Below are 15,156 nucleotides of genomic sequence, written 5' to 3'. Positions count from 1 at the left end.
GAATTTGATAACGTGATGTGGCAGCGGGGCCATGGCCAAGTGTCGGTCTGTGAATGGAGGGCGGAATCAGGTAAGGTAAGTGGTGGAATCATTGCACCTGATGGGGATTAACCTGTGTTTGTGTGTCTTCCCCAGTGACCGCGCCCTTTAAAAGGAGAGGAGAGCAGAGAAAGGGAGCGCTCCCCAACCAGAACACATGTGTGCACGCACACGGCTGGGAAGTGATAAAAGGCTAAAAAGCTAGCAATAAATAGTTCATTGAGAACTCAGTTCTGGCCTTCTGTGCTCCACCCACCTGGTCCAATACTACACGTGATTACCGCGATATTCAATGAGATGCATTATATGCATGCGCAGTAGTGAAAAAAACGACAGCCTGACTCGTACACGATATGATTCGGAATTCTTCAGTAGTTTCCGTCCTGCCGATAAACACATCGATTAACACAGACACGGCACACGCTTAATATGTGGCGGCTTTAGTTGACGGTGTGTCTGAATCTTCGCTTTATATATTTTTTTTTATTTTCAACTAGCCAGCCGGGCTGGCTAGTGACAGGAATTACAATTGACAAATTGTACAAATGACAAATTAAGTCACCTCGGGCAACCGGACCACCGTGAATTTCGAGCCCTGAAAGATGAGTGTTACTATGAATAAACAGTAAAACATATAAATATTAACAAATCAGTCAACAACAACAGGTCAAGAAAAGGATATTTTAATTGTATACAGACATGTATACAGCCCTGCTTGCTCTGGTTTACATTGTGATGCATCACATCACATAATGAAAATGCACTTAATCACCCCTGAGTCATACATACAAACATTATTCCTGTGTTTTATAATAGAACTGGAAATATTATCCAGAACAGCTGATAATAATTCAGGAGGAAATATGATAAGAGGAACCAATATAAGAAAATTTAATTACCAGATAAAATTGACATGCAAATAACAGAACATTTAAAATAAAGATTAAAAATAAAGTGCCCTCTGGTTTGTCAGCTATAATCCAAACATGGGCTTGAGTTTACGTGGTATTTCAATGAAAAATAAATATTTTTAACGATGACTAAAAGTCTGATTCAATTTCTGGGAAAAAAAAAGATGCTTTTGTAATGTCTGAAAACATGATCTTGCCACAGCGAGGTAAAGGGTTTTGTCAGGTATCCATTATAGTAAAAGGTCAGTTTACTGGATCCTGAAGAATTCCTGCTCAATTCATCAAACCAGTGCCAAAGTTTCAAAATCAAGTGGTGATTGTTTTGTCCAGGGGTTTTGACCTTTAAGTCCAGATACAGAGAGCAGACTGTATCTGTTATACTCATCAACATCGAGTTATTTTAAAGCAAGGAATGACTAATCCAAATCATTCTTACATTCCTGCCACAGGTCAAAGTCCAATTTTGGAGGTGACTTGCTGCCAGGATGGAAGTACAATAAAAGTACCAGTCCTTTAATGCCATTCTGTTAATCTGATGACAGTGATAGTATTGCAGGGTTGTTTCATTTTCTGTAAAATGAGCTCAGAGATTGTTTAAAGCATTAATCTGCGAGGCTTACTGGCTTTTTTTTTTTGTAGTTTCTTCAGATCAAACTCTTATCCTGGCCAGCTGTTGGTTCAGGAGTATCCAGTACTTCTTTGTCAGGTTCCCGTCCTGGCCAGCGTCCTTGCTTATACACAAAGTAATATTCTTTGCGTGGCTCACTGCGGTGTAGGCTGGATTTGATAGCAAGTGGTAACTCCTCAGGAGTCAGGGGTTGGTAGTGGCCGTCCACTAACACACTCAGACAGTAGGAGTCAGGCTCCAGCACTCCAAACTTCTCTGCACACTGTGTGCTCAGGTCCTGAGCAGTGGTGTTGGGATCCACACCCAGTGTCTTGGTGTTAGAACATGCCTCCATGAAAGAAACCGTAATGAAATCCTGCAATAAAAAAAGTGACTTTGATTTGGCCTAATGGTAAGAGAAACAGCTTTGGGACCAAAAGGTCGCTGGTTCAATTCCCTAGACCAGCAGGAATGGTGGAAGTGCCCTTAAGCAAGGCACCTAATTCCCCAGGCTGCTCTGGGTATGTTGTATGCTGAACAAGATTGTCTGCTAAATGTCATTAATGCAATGTAATTTTCCCATCATGCTTAGAAAACCTTACAATTAGTAAATAATGCATTCATTCATAATTATCCAGTACATAAGGCTTTAAATACTCAGACATTTAAAGGGTCTTGACAGAAAGTGTCTTTTCTGCCTACCTGTATGGATGAGTGTGATGCACGGGCCTTATTAAGAGTGCGGCGACGCTCCCACCGATGAATAGAGTCTTGGATTTCCAAACTCAACTGCCTGGAAGCTGCCTGCTTATCATAGTTTTTGATATACTCCAGAGCTCCATATGTGGTGGTGAGATAGTATGAACCTAGGAATACAAATACATAATACATCACTAAAGGAACACTATAGTTCAGCAGCAGTAATCCTTCCACAGTGACTTGCTAAACAATTATTTCTTTAAACAGACCCTTGGTGAAGGTATAGGACTCGGATAATGTCCACAAAGTTACTATAACTGCAATGAGGATGGTGAGAAATGCAAAGAGGGCCCAAAGATCACAGTTTCAAAGTTGCAAAACAGAGCTGATTTTTGAGATTGAACCATTAGATGTCATCTCTGTGACAAACTATCTGGAGCAGTTTCACAAGAGAAGTCCTTCCTCAGAGCAAGCCACAGAGCAAAATGCAAGGCCCCATTATTAAAACCACAACTGAAGTCATATTTTAAAGTGAGTTAACGCTACAGTGTGTAGGATTGTTATTAAAAAAAAAGGTTACTGAATCAGGGGACAATAAAATATGTATAATATGATGTTCCTGATCTGCTGTGATATTGAAAATACTTTAAAGTAGAACCATCACCCCAAAACTAAATATCATGTCCTTCAGCATTGTGTAGGATGAAAGTAGCTTGCCATTTTTTCTACCAAAATCTTACAGCCATCCATTATTTACACCGCTTATCTGTCAGGATCATGGGGAAAGCTGGAGCCAATCCCAGCTGACTTCAGGTGAGAAGCAGGGTTCACCTTGGGAACGTCGCCAATCAATTACAGGACTAATACAGAGACCAATAACCATCACACTCACGGGGGATTTAGAGTAACCTGTTGACTGAATCCATATGTCTTTGGACTGTTGAAGGAAACCCACACAGACACGATGAGAACATCTTACATCTCTCAGATTTAGGAAAATGTTATGTTTGGAATGATATTTCTGGCATTCCAATACCAGACATGTGCTGTGGGATTTCCTGTAAATAAGGCATTACACACTGCATCTGTGTGCGTTTATGTACTCGCCTTCTCCAAGCTGTAGCGCAGGGTCCATCAGTTCCATCATATACTCCACATCCAGGAGCAGTGCAGTCATGTTGCATCGAGCCAGTACGTACAGCAGTACTGGCAGGAAGTCGTCTGCACCATGAGGCTTTCCTACAGAATCCAACATATAATACATATATGTATAAATGGTAGTTATGACATTTAACATACAAGCATAGTCAAACTATCTTGGGAGGAGCCACAGCAAATAATAAACAGAATCAAAACTACTTCTCACCCTCCATACAAACTCTGGCTTGTGTTTTGCAATTGCTATACTTCCTGATTAGATATGGGTAATGAGAACAGCTGTGGTATTGGGCGCAAGAAGGAAGGGGTGGAGCAGAGAATCAGCAGCTAAGAAAATCCTTCTGTTCTCTCCACAACCAAAGGAAAACAGAAGTCTCTTGTAAGATTATATGTGTAAACAGTACGGGACTTATTCTCCTTCCAAACCCAAAATGGTTTCTGTTTTCAGCATGAAAGAAATTTAGAACATAGGCTGCCTGCTTTGTGACAGACTGCACATTCCTAGACACAAAGAAAACAGAAACTCTATTTCAGCACACTAAGGGGGATACCATTACTGATGTCGGTCTAATTACCATCCTACTTGCGAGACTTTCATCATTTCAACATCAGTTGAAACAGTTTCAAACACACAGACATTCTGAGGTCAAAGTTAATAAATTAATTATTTGGATGGGAAAAGAGTTTTGAACAAAGACTCACCAACTAGTTATCAAACACTTGTACACCTACACATTCGTGCAATTATCCAATCAGCCAATCATGTGGCAGCAGCACAAAGCATAAAATTATGCAGATGCAGCTCAAGAGCTTCAGTTGATATTCATATCAAACATCGGAATGAAGAAAAAGTGAGCTCAGTGACTTTAATCATGGCATGGTTGTTAGTACCAGATGGGCTGGTTTGAGTTTTTCAGAAACTGCTGATCTCCTGGGGTTCTCTCTCTCACACATGTACACCAGTCTCTAGAGTTTACACACACAGTGAGCAGCAGAGAAGAATGGCCTGACTGGTTCAAGCTGACAGGAAGGCTACAGTAACTCACAATCACTCTTTGCAGCTGCAGTGAGCAGAAAAGCATCATAGAAGAATGCACAACATGTCAAATCTTCAGATGGCTGGATTACAATAACAGAAGACCACAATGGGCTCTGCTCCCATCAACCAGGAACAAGAATCTAAGGTGACAGTGCTGTGCGTGAAAAGCAGTTTCTGGAATACTCAAACCAAGTCACTGAGATCACTTTTTTTCTCCAAGCTGATGTTTAATATGAACCTCACTATGTGAAACTAGTTCAGTTTGAATAGGGCTTTAGTCAAGCCAAGTTATTCAAAGTAAAGAACACAAATGTCTTTCCTTTTCTTGTCTGACCTGGGCAGCCCACAGACATGGACTCATATATGATCTTGCAAGTCTTGAGGAGCAGGTCGATCTTCTTCTGAGGTGAGTATTCTTGATGCAAATTTCCCAACTTCCCCTGGATCTTCTCCATGACAGGTGAATCAGGAACACAAGTGGTCACACCCAAATCTGTGGTGGTGGTGCCCAGTACTATGTGCTGATTTTCCTTGAGCTTTTTCAGAGTGCCTGCATGGGAGTGGATGTCCCTCAATCCATTATATATTGCCTCTCTCAAAGGCTTCAAAACACTTTTATAAAGTGCTGCCTCAATGATTATCTCTAGAGAGAAGGAGAAATGGATATATACTTTATTATATTGTTTTAAATAATGAGAAATGTATCATCTTAAAGTCAGAGGCTCATCCAAAACCCTTTCATCTCCAAATACACAATTATATTGATTGGATAGTGATTATCTTAGATCATGGGAAAGCCATGGCCTAAAGGTTAGAGAAGCAGCTTTGGGACCAAAAGGTCACCAGCTCAATTCCCTGGACCAGCAGGAAAATGTGTGGATAGGGAGAGTTAGTGAACAGCTTCTCTCTACATCCATGGTTGAAGTGCCCTTGACTAAGGCACCTAACCCCCAACTGCTTCAGATGGGTTAAATGAAATAATTTCACTGTATATGTGATGAATAAAGGCTTAAAATCCCCCCACCCCCCCCCCAAAAAAATTGATAAAAGCATCCTGTTATGGAATTATGTAGGTAAATTACCCAATTTCTCCTCAGAATAAGTAGCTAGCTCCTGCAGATTCTGCAGCTCTGTGCTTTGGATCAGATAGTTCTTGAGCTGTGTCATCATTTGTCTGATCTCTTGGAGCATCTCTGTACTGGAGGAATGCCTCTTCATAGTGTCCAGCGTAAAGGCCCGGTAGTCCTGTACCAGATTACCAAAGTATGTGCTCCCATCTCTAGCAAGCTCCACAATCCGTTTCTGAAGCTTTCGGTCAGTACTCATGAAGCTTGTGAAAACGGTGGAGAAGTTCACCATGGATAGCCGGTGCTTCGCACGATCTAGCATAACAGTGGGTGTCCTCTTCACCAAGACACCCATCGGGGTGGGATCTGCTTCTTCCTCTGTGCTACTCGTGGAGTAGGAGTCATGATCTGGTTGGGGAGCACCTCCTTCAGGGGCAAATAATGACACATCTGTAACTTTGGGAAGGTCTGCATTGACACAAATGTTCTGGAGCGTTGTAGTGGGCTGTGGAGTGAAGTGGCCAAATTCTTGGGTAACAAACTCTGAGGTATTACTGACATCTTGGGAAATTGTAGTCGTGGTCTGTAATGTACGTTTTCTCCTGGGAGGTGGCACTGGAACACCAGGCTTCTTTGTGTCAATTACTGGAAGCATATTCACAGTGGAATCTCCATTTGAAATTTTCAACTGATCACCCAGATCTCCCTCTTGTGTTGGTTTAGACTGTCCACATGCCCACTGGTTCAGGCTACTGTCATCAAAACAAATGAGTGAAACAGCAGCACCAGGATCTTCATTGGTCTCTGCTGCCAGAGATGCACAGTTAGTTTCCTTTAAAGGTTCCGGCTGGACGACTTCTCCTGAGGATATCCGGCGTCGGAGTGGAACTGGGGGAATCTTGTGTGAAAGGGCAATGCTACCCTGTTTTGGTGCTTCACTTAGAGATGGTTGTGCCACATCTTGTTTGTTCCCTGTTTCTACCTCAACGCTGGGTACTACAGTTCCCTCTGACTTTTTATACCCACAATGACTTCCTTCCTCTTTTAGCACTCTGAGCGGAGGAGAACTTCGCAAGAGAAGTGAAGACTCCTCTGATGTAACCTTCTCTCTCGCTGCCTTGGTGGACACTTGAGTCAGTGCATCTTCAGAAATGGTAAGTGGACGTGGAGGTAGTGGTGGGGGCCTCCTGAATTTTGGCAGTGCCTGAACAGGCATGTTGAGGCTTTGGGACCTCAGGAAAGGTGTAAAGTTGGGAGGCAGACTGTTATAGTATTCCTCAATGAAAATGGGGTTGATGTACCAAAGATGGTCATTTCCAGAGGAAAGCTTAATCTCTCTGGAGACACTGTGGTCTGCAGATTTACTCAAATCTTCCCGAATGTGACTATTGAGTTCTGAGCCCCAGAATTCTATCAACAAAGTTCAGTACACAGAATTACAGAGTAACTCAGATATGGACACACAATTTCATTTTATTACATTTTAATGATTGTTTGAAAATCTGTAGGGTCATATACTTTGTATTACCTACTCCTAGTGTGGAAATCACCTCCATGTCTTCATATTTCATTGCCTGGATGATGGCCTGAGGTAATTTCAGGGTAAAAGGGAGGATGTCCCTGGATAATGATAAAATAAAATACTGTAGTGAAAACATGCTCATTTGAAGAGCCATAGTTTGGACATGGTGGACTGGAGGACTGGAGGCTTAGCTTAGCTTACCGGCTAACACAGTAGAATGCAATTAGTTTAAATATGTTGTCAAAGACCAGGACTGAGCCTTCAAGATACAGTACTGTAAGAGAGTAAAGAAACAAAACTGTTTATGGTTATGGATTCACAAAATTCTTTTCAAGCATACCACAGCTACACTGTTTCAACAGATTTCAACAACTGGCCAGCAGTATTTTATCAATATAACTATCCATCTGTACAAAAACACAAAGACCTAGTCAATAAACCGAAGATCATTTGCTGAATGAATACATTGACCAAGCAGGTGTAAACATCAAAGTAATACTGAGTTTCACATAGGCTTTAAACACCCAAATAGGGCAGAGCTATCATGAAGCATGATAAATGAAAAGATCTGCCTCTGTCAAACAGTCACAGCAACACAAACACAGACATGAGGTTCAGGAAGTTGGACACTGTTAACGTCAGTTCACTGCTGAGGACAGGAAACCTGTGGTCATCTCCCCTCCTCCACACACTACCTTGCATGATGAACCAATATGTGAGTCATTCAGAATCAAACTGTATTTTGTACAGTCTTTTTCTAATGATCAAATTGAAAATATTTGCCAATGATCATATATGGTCACCAACATGGCACCAGCAAAAGTTGGCCAAATTATAAAATGCAGTTTCAGTTGGCTTCAGTGTATGCCATCATGCTAGTCTAAACTTTACATATCAGCAGTAACTGCATTCGGTTTATGTTTGTAAAATGAATAGCATGTAAATTGAAGTGATTACCTGATATGCGTGGGGGTGTGGTTCAAAATTTCAGCCAGTCAGATTAATATGTTGTAACCGCTGTCATGCTATCCACCATTATGAGTACTTCCCAACACTCTTAACTGATGTTTTCTTGATACCTCAATTCTCTGACCTTCAGCTTAACAAATATTTATGGACATATCGATTCTTTACATTAACTCAGAGCTTATTTAAACAATTAAACTCACTGGCCCTTTCTTCTTTCACATGCAAGTCCTGGATCTGGGGAAGTCCCTGCTGGTCTGGAAGGCGAACCGACACCACCATCATCGACTGGCCACGGTCCCTCCTCACTAAAAAGATCTGTATAAATATGGTAAAGCCATGATTTAGGCCAGGAGATATTTATTGCATATTTAATGTTAAGATTAGATCACACACATACGTGTGTGTGTAATATATATATATATATATGTGTGTGTATATATATATACACACACACACTATATATATATATATATATATATATATATATATATATATATATATATATATTACACAGTTAGGTCCATAAATATTTGGACAGAGACAACATTTTTCTAATTTTGGTTCTGTACATAACCACAATCTACCGACTAGTGGCCTAGTGGTTGCGTGTCCGCCTCTCGATCAGGAGATCGTGAGTTCTATTCACGGTCGGGTCATACCAAAGACCATCATAAAAATGGTACCCACTACCATCTGGCAAGGCACGCTGCAATACAGATGTGCATGGGGAGTTGAACTCTCGTTGTTACCAGAGGACTAGCCCCCCACTGTAACCCTAGCTATGTAATAGGCGAGAGGCCAAGGGCTATGGAAACGGAGATCGGCGCCGCCCGATGCGCCACCATCAGAGTTGGGCCTGGTTAGTACTTGAGTGGGAGACTGCCAAGGAATACCAGGTACTGGGCGTGGGAAGGACTTTAACTTTTTTTTTTAACATAACCACAATGAATTTTGAACAAAACAATTCAGATGTAGTTGAAGTTCAGACTTTCAGCTTTAAGTCAGTGGGTTGAACAAAATGATTGCATAAAAATGTGAGGAACTAAAGCATTTTTTAAACACAATCCCTTCATTTCAGGGGCTCAAAAGTAATTTGACAAATTAAATAATTGTAAATAAAATGTTCATTTCTAATACTTGGTTGAAAACCCTTTGTTGGCAATGACTGCCTGAAGTCTTGAACTCATGGACATCACCAGATGCTGTGTTTCCTCCTTTTTAATGCTGTGCCAGGCCTTTACTGCAGCGGTTTTCAGTTGCTGTCTGTTTGTAGGCCTTTCTGTCTGAAGTTTAGTCTTTAACAAGTGAACTGCATGCTCAATTGGGTTGAGATCAGGTGACTGACTTGGCCATTCAAGAATATTCCACTTCTTTGCTTTTATAAACTCCTGGGTTGCTTTGGCTTTATGTTTTGGGTCATTGTCCGTCTGTATTATGAAACGCCGACCAATCAGTTTGGCTGGATTTGAGCACACAGTATGTCTCTGAATACCTCAGAATTCATCTGGCTGCTTCTGTTCTGTGTCACATCATCAATAAACACTAGTGACCCAGTGCCACTGGCAGCCATGCATGCCCAAGCCATCACACTGCCTCCGCCGTGTTTTACAGATGATGTGGTATGCTTTGGAACATGAGCTGTACCATGCCTTCGCCATACTTTTTTCTTTCCATCATTCTGGTAGAGGTTGGTCTTGGTTTCATCTGTCCAAAGAATGTTCTTCCAGAACTGTGCTGGGTTTTTTAGATGTTTTTTTTTTAGCAAAGTCCAATCTAGCCTTTTTATTCTTGAGGCTTATGAGTGGCTTGCACCGTGCAGTGAACCCTCTGTATTTACTTTCATACAGTCTTCTCTTTATGGTAGATTTGGATATTGATAGGCCTACCTCCTGGAGAGTGTTGTTCACTTGGTTGGCTGTTGTGAAGGGGTTTCTCTTCACCATGGAAATTATTCTGCGATCATCCACCACTGTTGTCTTCTGTGGGCATCCAGGTCTTTTTGCATTGATGAGTTCACGAGTGCTTGCTTTCTTTCTCAGGATGTACCAAACTGTAGATTTTGCCACTCCTAATATTGTAGCAATTTCTCAGATGGGTTTTTTTCTGTTTTCGCAGCTTAAGGATGGCTTGTTTCACCTGCATGGAGAGCTCCTTTGACCGCATGTTTTCTTCACAGCAAAATCTTCCAAATACAAGCACCACACCTCAAATCAACTCCAGGCCTTTTATCTGCTTAATTGAGAATGACATAACGAAGGAATTGCCCACACCTGCCCATGAAATAGCCTTTGAGTCAATTGTCCAATTACTTCTGGTCCCTTTAAAAACAGGGTGGCACATGTTAAGGAGCTGAAACTCCTAAACCCTTCATCCAATTTTAATGTGGATACCCTCAAATGAAAGCTGAAAGTCTGGACTTTATGTCCATTATATAACTATAAACTGAATATGTTTCAGTAAACAGGTAAAAAAAAACAAAATTTGTGTCAGTGTCCAAATATATATGGACCTAACTGTGTGTGTGTATATATATATATATATATATATATATATATATATATATATACATACATACATACACACATACTAGTGCATCTCAAAAAATTAGAATATTGTGAAAAAGTTCAATATTTTCCATCAGTTATTTAAGAAAGTGAAAATGTTATATATTATAGACTCATTACACAAACTAAAATGTTTCAAGCATTTTTCTATTTTAATTTTAATCAGTATGGCATACAGTACAAAAACATAAAAAAACCCCATCTCAAAATATTAGAATATTTCATTTCGAGTTTGAGTAAAACAGTATGAACACAGTGGTATCTCTCGGTCTAGTTCAGTACACACAACCACAATCATGGGGAAGACTGCTGACTTGACTGTTGTCCAGAAGATGATCACTGATGCCCTCCACAAGGAGGGTAAGCCACAAAAGGTCATTGCTGAAAAGGGTGGTTGGAAAAGGTGCACAAGCAACAGGGATGGCCGCAGTCTTGAGAGCATTGTCAAGAAAAGTTGATTCAAGAACTTGGGAGAGCTTCACAAAGAGTGGACTGAGGCTGGTGTCAGTGTATCAAGACCCATCATGAACAGACATCTTCAAGAAAGGGGATACAACTTTTGCATTCCTAATATCAAGCTACTCCTGAGCCAGAGAAAATGTCAGAAGTGTCTTATCTGGGCTAAGGAGAGAAAGAAATGGACTGTTGCTCAGTGGTCCAAAGTCTTCTTTTCAGATGAAAGTACATTTTGCATTTAATTTGGAAATCACGGTTCTAGAGTCTGGAGGAAGAGTGGAGAGGCACAGAATCCAAGGTGTTTGAAGCCCAGTATGAAGTTTCCATAGTCTGTGATGATTTGGGGTGCCATGTCATCTGCTGGTGTTGGTCCACTGTATTTTATCAAGTCCAAAGTCAACACAGCCATCTACCAGGAGATTTTAGAGCACTTCATGCTTCCATCTGCTGACGAGCTTTTTAGAGATACTGATTTCCTTTTCCAGCAGGACTTAGCACCTACCCACAGTGCCAAAACTACTACCAAATGGTTTGCTGACCATGATATTACTGTGTTTGATTGGCCAGCCAACTTGCCTGACCTGAACCCCATAGAGAATCTATGGGGTATTGTCAAGAGGAAGATGAGAAACACCCGACCCAAAAATACAGATACGCTGAAGGCCACTATCAAAGCAACCTGGGCTTCAATAACACCTCAGCAGTGCCACAGACTGATCACCTCCATGCCACACCGCATTGATGCAGTAATTCATGGTAAAGGAGCCCCAACCAAGTATTGAGTGTATAAATGAATATACTTTTCAGAAGTTGGACATTTCTGTATTGTAAACCTTTTTTATTGATCTTAGGAAATATTCTAATAATTTGAGATACTGGATTTCTGATTTTCATGAGCTATAAGCCATAATCATCAAAATTAAAACAAAAAAGGCTTTAAATATTTCACTTTACATGTAATGAATATAGAATATATGAAAGTTTACCTTCTTGAATTAAATTATGAAAAAAAGGAACTTTTTCATGGTATTCTAATTTTTTGAGATGCACTAGTACACACACACACACACACGTGTGTGTATGCATGTGTGTGTGTATATATATATATATATATATATATATATATATATATATATAATAAAAGAAACACACACTGTACTCTCACCCCAGGGAGCTCTTTGTTGAGTATATTAGTAGCTCTTTCTTTGGTCATTCCCAGCTGTAGCCACACTGGACATGTCTTGATCAGCTTCTCCAAAATGCTAATACTGGGCTGGGATGATTTCTGGGTTTGAACAGGTGGGGATGGTACAACGGGAGTTTTTGAAGTGAGTGGTGGTGGGGGTCTCTGAAGAGGTGGTGATAAGGGTTTAGAGCTTGGCCGAGGAGGGGCTTTGGACATGGCTGTAGAGGAAGTTTTGGGGGTTGCTGAAGGCTGATGTGCTGGGAGAGGTGGACATGTGGGCTTAGCCACCTTTGTTTTGTGATGAGGAGGGACAGAAGGTTTGGAATTGAGAGGTGGCACAGAACTTTGGGGTTTTCGAGTTGAGAAAGGAGGCGAGAGTGGCAGAGGAGGGGAAGTGGACTTTGGGGGATTTAGTGGAGTTGGTTTAACTGAAATGTCAACCAACTGGACCGGCGTTGTAGATGTTGGTGAGGATGAACAGTCGGAAAGCGAACAAGATGGGGTCGTAGATTGGGGGATGACAGATGTGGCAGTAGCCGAGGACATATTGCATATTTAAGAATAAGGAGAAAATGCTGAAAATGAAATAAGGGATCTCTGAGAGATTTAGAAGGATTTGAGAAGCAACCTGAGAGAAAACAGACACAAAAGATCATCAAATGAAAACCACACCTCCGCTATGAGTTTATACTGCAACCAAATTGCTGTTGAATTAATGATGTGTAGCAGAGCAGCAGAAATGAAAGCTTTTTGGCAAAGCAATATAACTTCTGTAGAAAAGATTCAATACTATTTGTATATTTCGGTGGAAAATGAAGTGCATGTTAGTAGGTCATGACATTGTATCATTACATAAGTGAGATGATAATTGAGAACAGAATCTGCTAGGCTCTGATTATTCACTGGATTGGCATAGTATCAAGTTGTTGATGTTACTCCTAGTCTGCTCTCGAAATGTTTTTTCTTTCCTTCCCTACTACATAAATATGTCTCCCAAGGGTATGATGTCAATGGTGCTGACGAAAAAAAGGATGGACAAGGATTGCATGTAGAACTCCAGACAAAAAAAGAGAGCAAAAAAGAGATCCTGAGCCATATATTTCTATGATTTTGTTTGTGTGTGTGTGTGTGTATCTAGCAACTCACCCACTAGATGCCTTAGTTGCAACAACTGTTTTCTTCATCGTTGTGTTTTAGACCACAACCTTTCCCCCCTTCCCGTCTGAGCTCTTGCTTCGTTGTGTTTCCCGTTACTTATCATACAGGCACCCTGAGCTCGTCCATCTTCGCCTGGTACTTTCGTCTTTTTTTTCTTTAAACAGAGCTATCTTTCTCTTCACCTTATGGAAAATAAATCTAATAGAAAAGTTCTCTCTTTCTCTATGGTCCTTCTCTTGGTCTTGACTTCCTGTCTGTGAACAGCAGTGTTCTCAGGAAGGGGCTGTCCAGAGTGGTCAGCCAACCCCTTAACACAGACCTATACACGCTCAAAGATGCAAACATTTAAACTTTACAACTTGCCAATAAACTTCATCGCCAGATGGGTTTGTCAGTTCAGCAGACCTGAATCGTGTGTGTACGTGAAAGGACGAAAACTCATTCGTAAGCAGTCAACAACTTCCCAGTCTATTTAAAGTTAAGCTGCTCCAGATGTGCCAGAGGCTCTAAAGTGCTCCACAAAGAATGCAGCACATGTGGGAAGTCTCACTGCGAGAGACTAAGCCCAGCCCATCCCTTTCAGCTGAGTATGTTCACAAATGTGAGGGGTTTTGACCAGAAGGGAGTGACGCATCGGTTTGTTTAGTTAACACAGCCTTGAGATTTTTATTCAAGAAATCCTTTACATAAGCTTCATAAATATAAAGCCTGAACAGACTATGTAAAACCGGAAAACCAACATGCTTGTCTCGTTATTCTTGTGATATGTACCTTCTGTAATCACTCACTCATTTTCGTTAAGTCAAACTACTGTCATGTTACCTAGTTAATGTAATCGTAGTTTAAAGTAGTGACTTTATTGGGGTTCTTACACTAACAAAAGTCATGCTGACAGATGTTTCCTGTTGGTAAACCGTAACTTCACACTTAACTGAGTATCAAGAGTGAGTGAAGAAAACCAAGTTGCGCAAAAAAAAAAAAAAGTCTTAAAGCACTGATGTCTCATTGAAAGTTTGTTTAATAATAATTTCACCAAATAATGAAACGCAAAATCCATTTCAACTGGGTTGAAGTGTGGGAAAAATCATAAGTATAAAATAATGTTGATGACCATCATGGAATTTGAGAGGAAGCGTGAATCGTAGTTGAACCAGTCATACTTTCCAATTCCTCCTCCAAGAATACTGCCAAGTCAGCTAAAGCTCCGCCCCCCCACCAATCGGTTTCTACATTCCATGATCAGGCAGTTCCCAACTGGATATAAGGACTTTTAATACATATCATTTAAAAGAAACAAGAGAAAAAATAAATATTACCTTGTATTTGATTAACCAGGGGCAACTCTTTCAATAAACCTGCTGAAGTTTTGAGAAAGTGACGAGTTTTGTAGAAACAGTGTAACAGATCATTTCAGTTCTAAACTATCTACAAAAGTACAGTCATGCGGAGAACAATGATGTGTGAATTAGTGGAGTAAAAAGTTCAAAAATCACTGCTCGCAAATATTACAATTGTTTTCCTTTAACGCTTTGGAAATTCATCAGCTTAATATGTTTGAGTGAGAAAAGTAGATTTAAGGACATTGAAAGAAAAAGCCATGGCTGAAAGTGCGGGGGCGGGCGGCTGTAGCTTAAAATGGTCCCAGCGATCCAAAAGCCTTAAGTCTGTAACGTCAAAATCCAAAATGAGAGAATTCCGGACAGGACTAACATCGCCACCTGCTGGTCTAAAATCAATTTAAAAAAATCCCAAAAGAGTTGGAAACAGAAGGCACTGCATTT

At 40.6% G+C, this 15,156-nt stretch overlaps 1 protein-coding gene across 1 annotated transcript; it reads right to left on the bottom strand.

Annotated features, from left to right (window-relative positions):
- Positions 1–706: 706 nt before the first annotated feature.
- On the bottom strand, positions 707–14,288 carry rin3 (Ras and Rab interactor 3). The gene is made up of 10 exons (XM_060933553.1): positions 13,364–14,288; positions 12,197–12,845; positions 8,212–8,326; positions 7,244–7,316; positions 7,049–7,140; positions 5,536–6,930; positions 4,788–5,096; positions 3,364–3,495; positions 2,260–2,423; positions 707–1,933 (listed from the first exon to the last, which is right to left on the bottom strand). Exons 2-10 carry the CDS (start codon positions 12,761–12,763, stop codon positions 1,595–1,597), a joined length of 3,186 nt encoding a protein of 1,061 aa, XP_060789536.1. The 5' UTR covers positions 12,764–12,845; positions 13,364–14,288; the 3' UTR covers positions 707–1,594.
- Between the last annotated feature and the right edge of the window lie 868 nt (positions 14,289–15,156).

This window comes from Neoarius graeffei, chromosome 11 (genome assembly GCF_027579695.1).
Source record: "Neoarius graeffei isolate fNeoGra1 chromosome 11, fNeoGra1.pri, whole genome shotgun sequence".
In the NCBI taxonomy this organism is placed as follows: Eukaryota; Metazoa; Chordata; class Actinopteri; order Siluriformes; family Ariidae; genus Neoarius; species Neoarius graeffei.
The sequence above is the reverse complement of the archived record's forward strand: the minus strand, read 5'-3'. Positions and strand labels throughout refer to the sequence as shown.

Excerpts from the sequence above, each read along its gene's own strand:
- rin3 (XM_060933553.1), bottom strand. The coding sequence starts at position 12,763 with ATGTCCTCGGCTACTGCCACATCTGTCATCCCCCAATCTACGACCCCA. Across the intron at positions 2,424-3,363 it reads TGCGCTACAGCTTGGAGAAG|GTTCATACTATCTCACCACC; the intron begins GCGAGTACATAA and ends TTGTATTCCTAG. Across the intron at positions 1,934-2,259 it reads CATCACACTCATCCATACAG|GATTTCATTACGGTTTCTTT; the intron begins GTAGGCAGAAAA and ends TTTTTATTGCAG.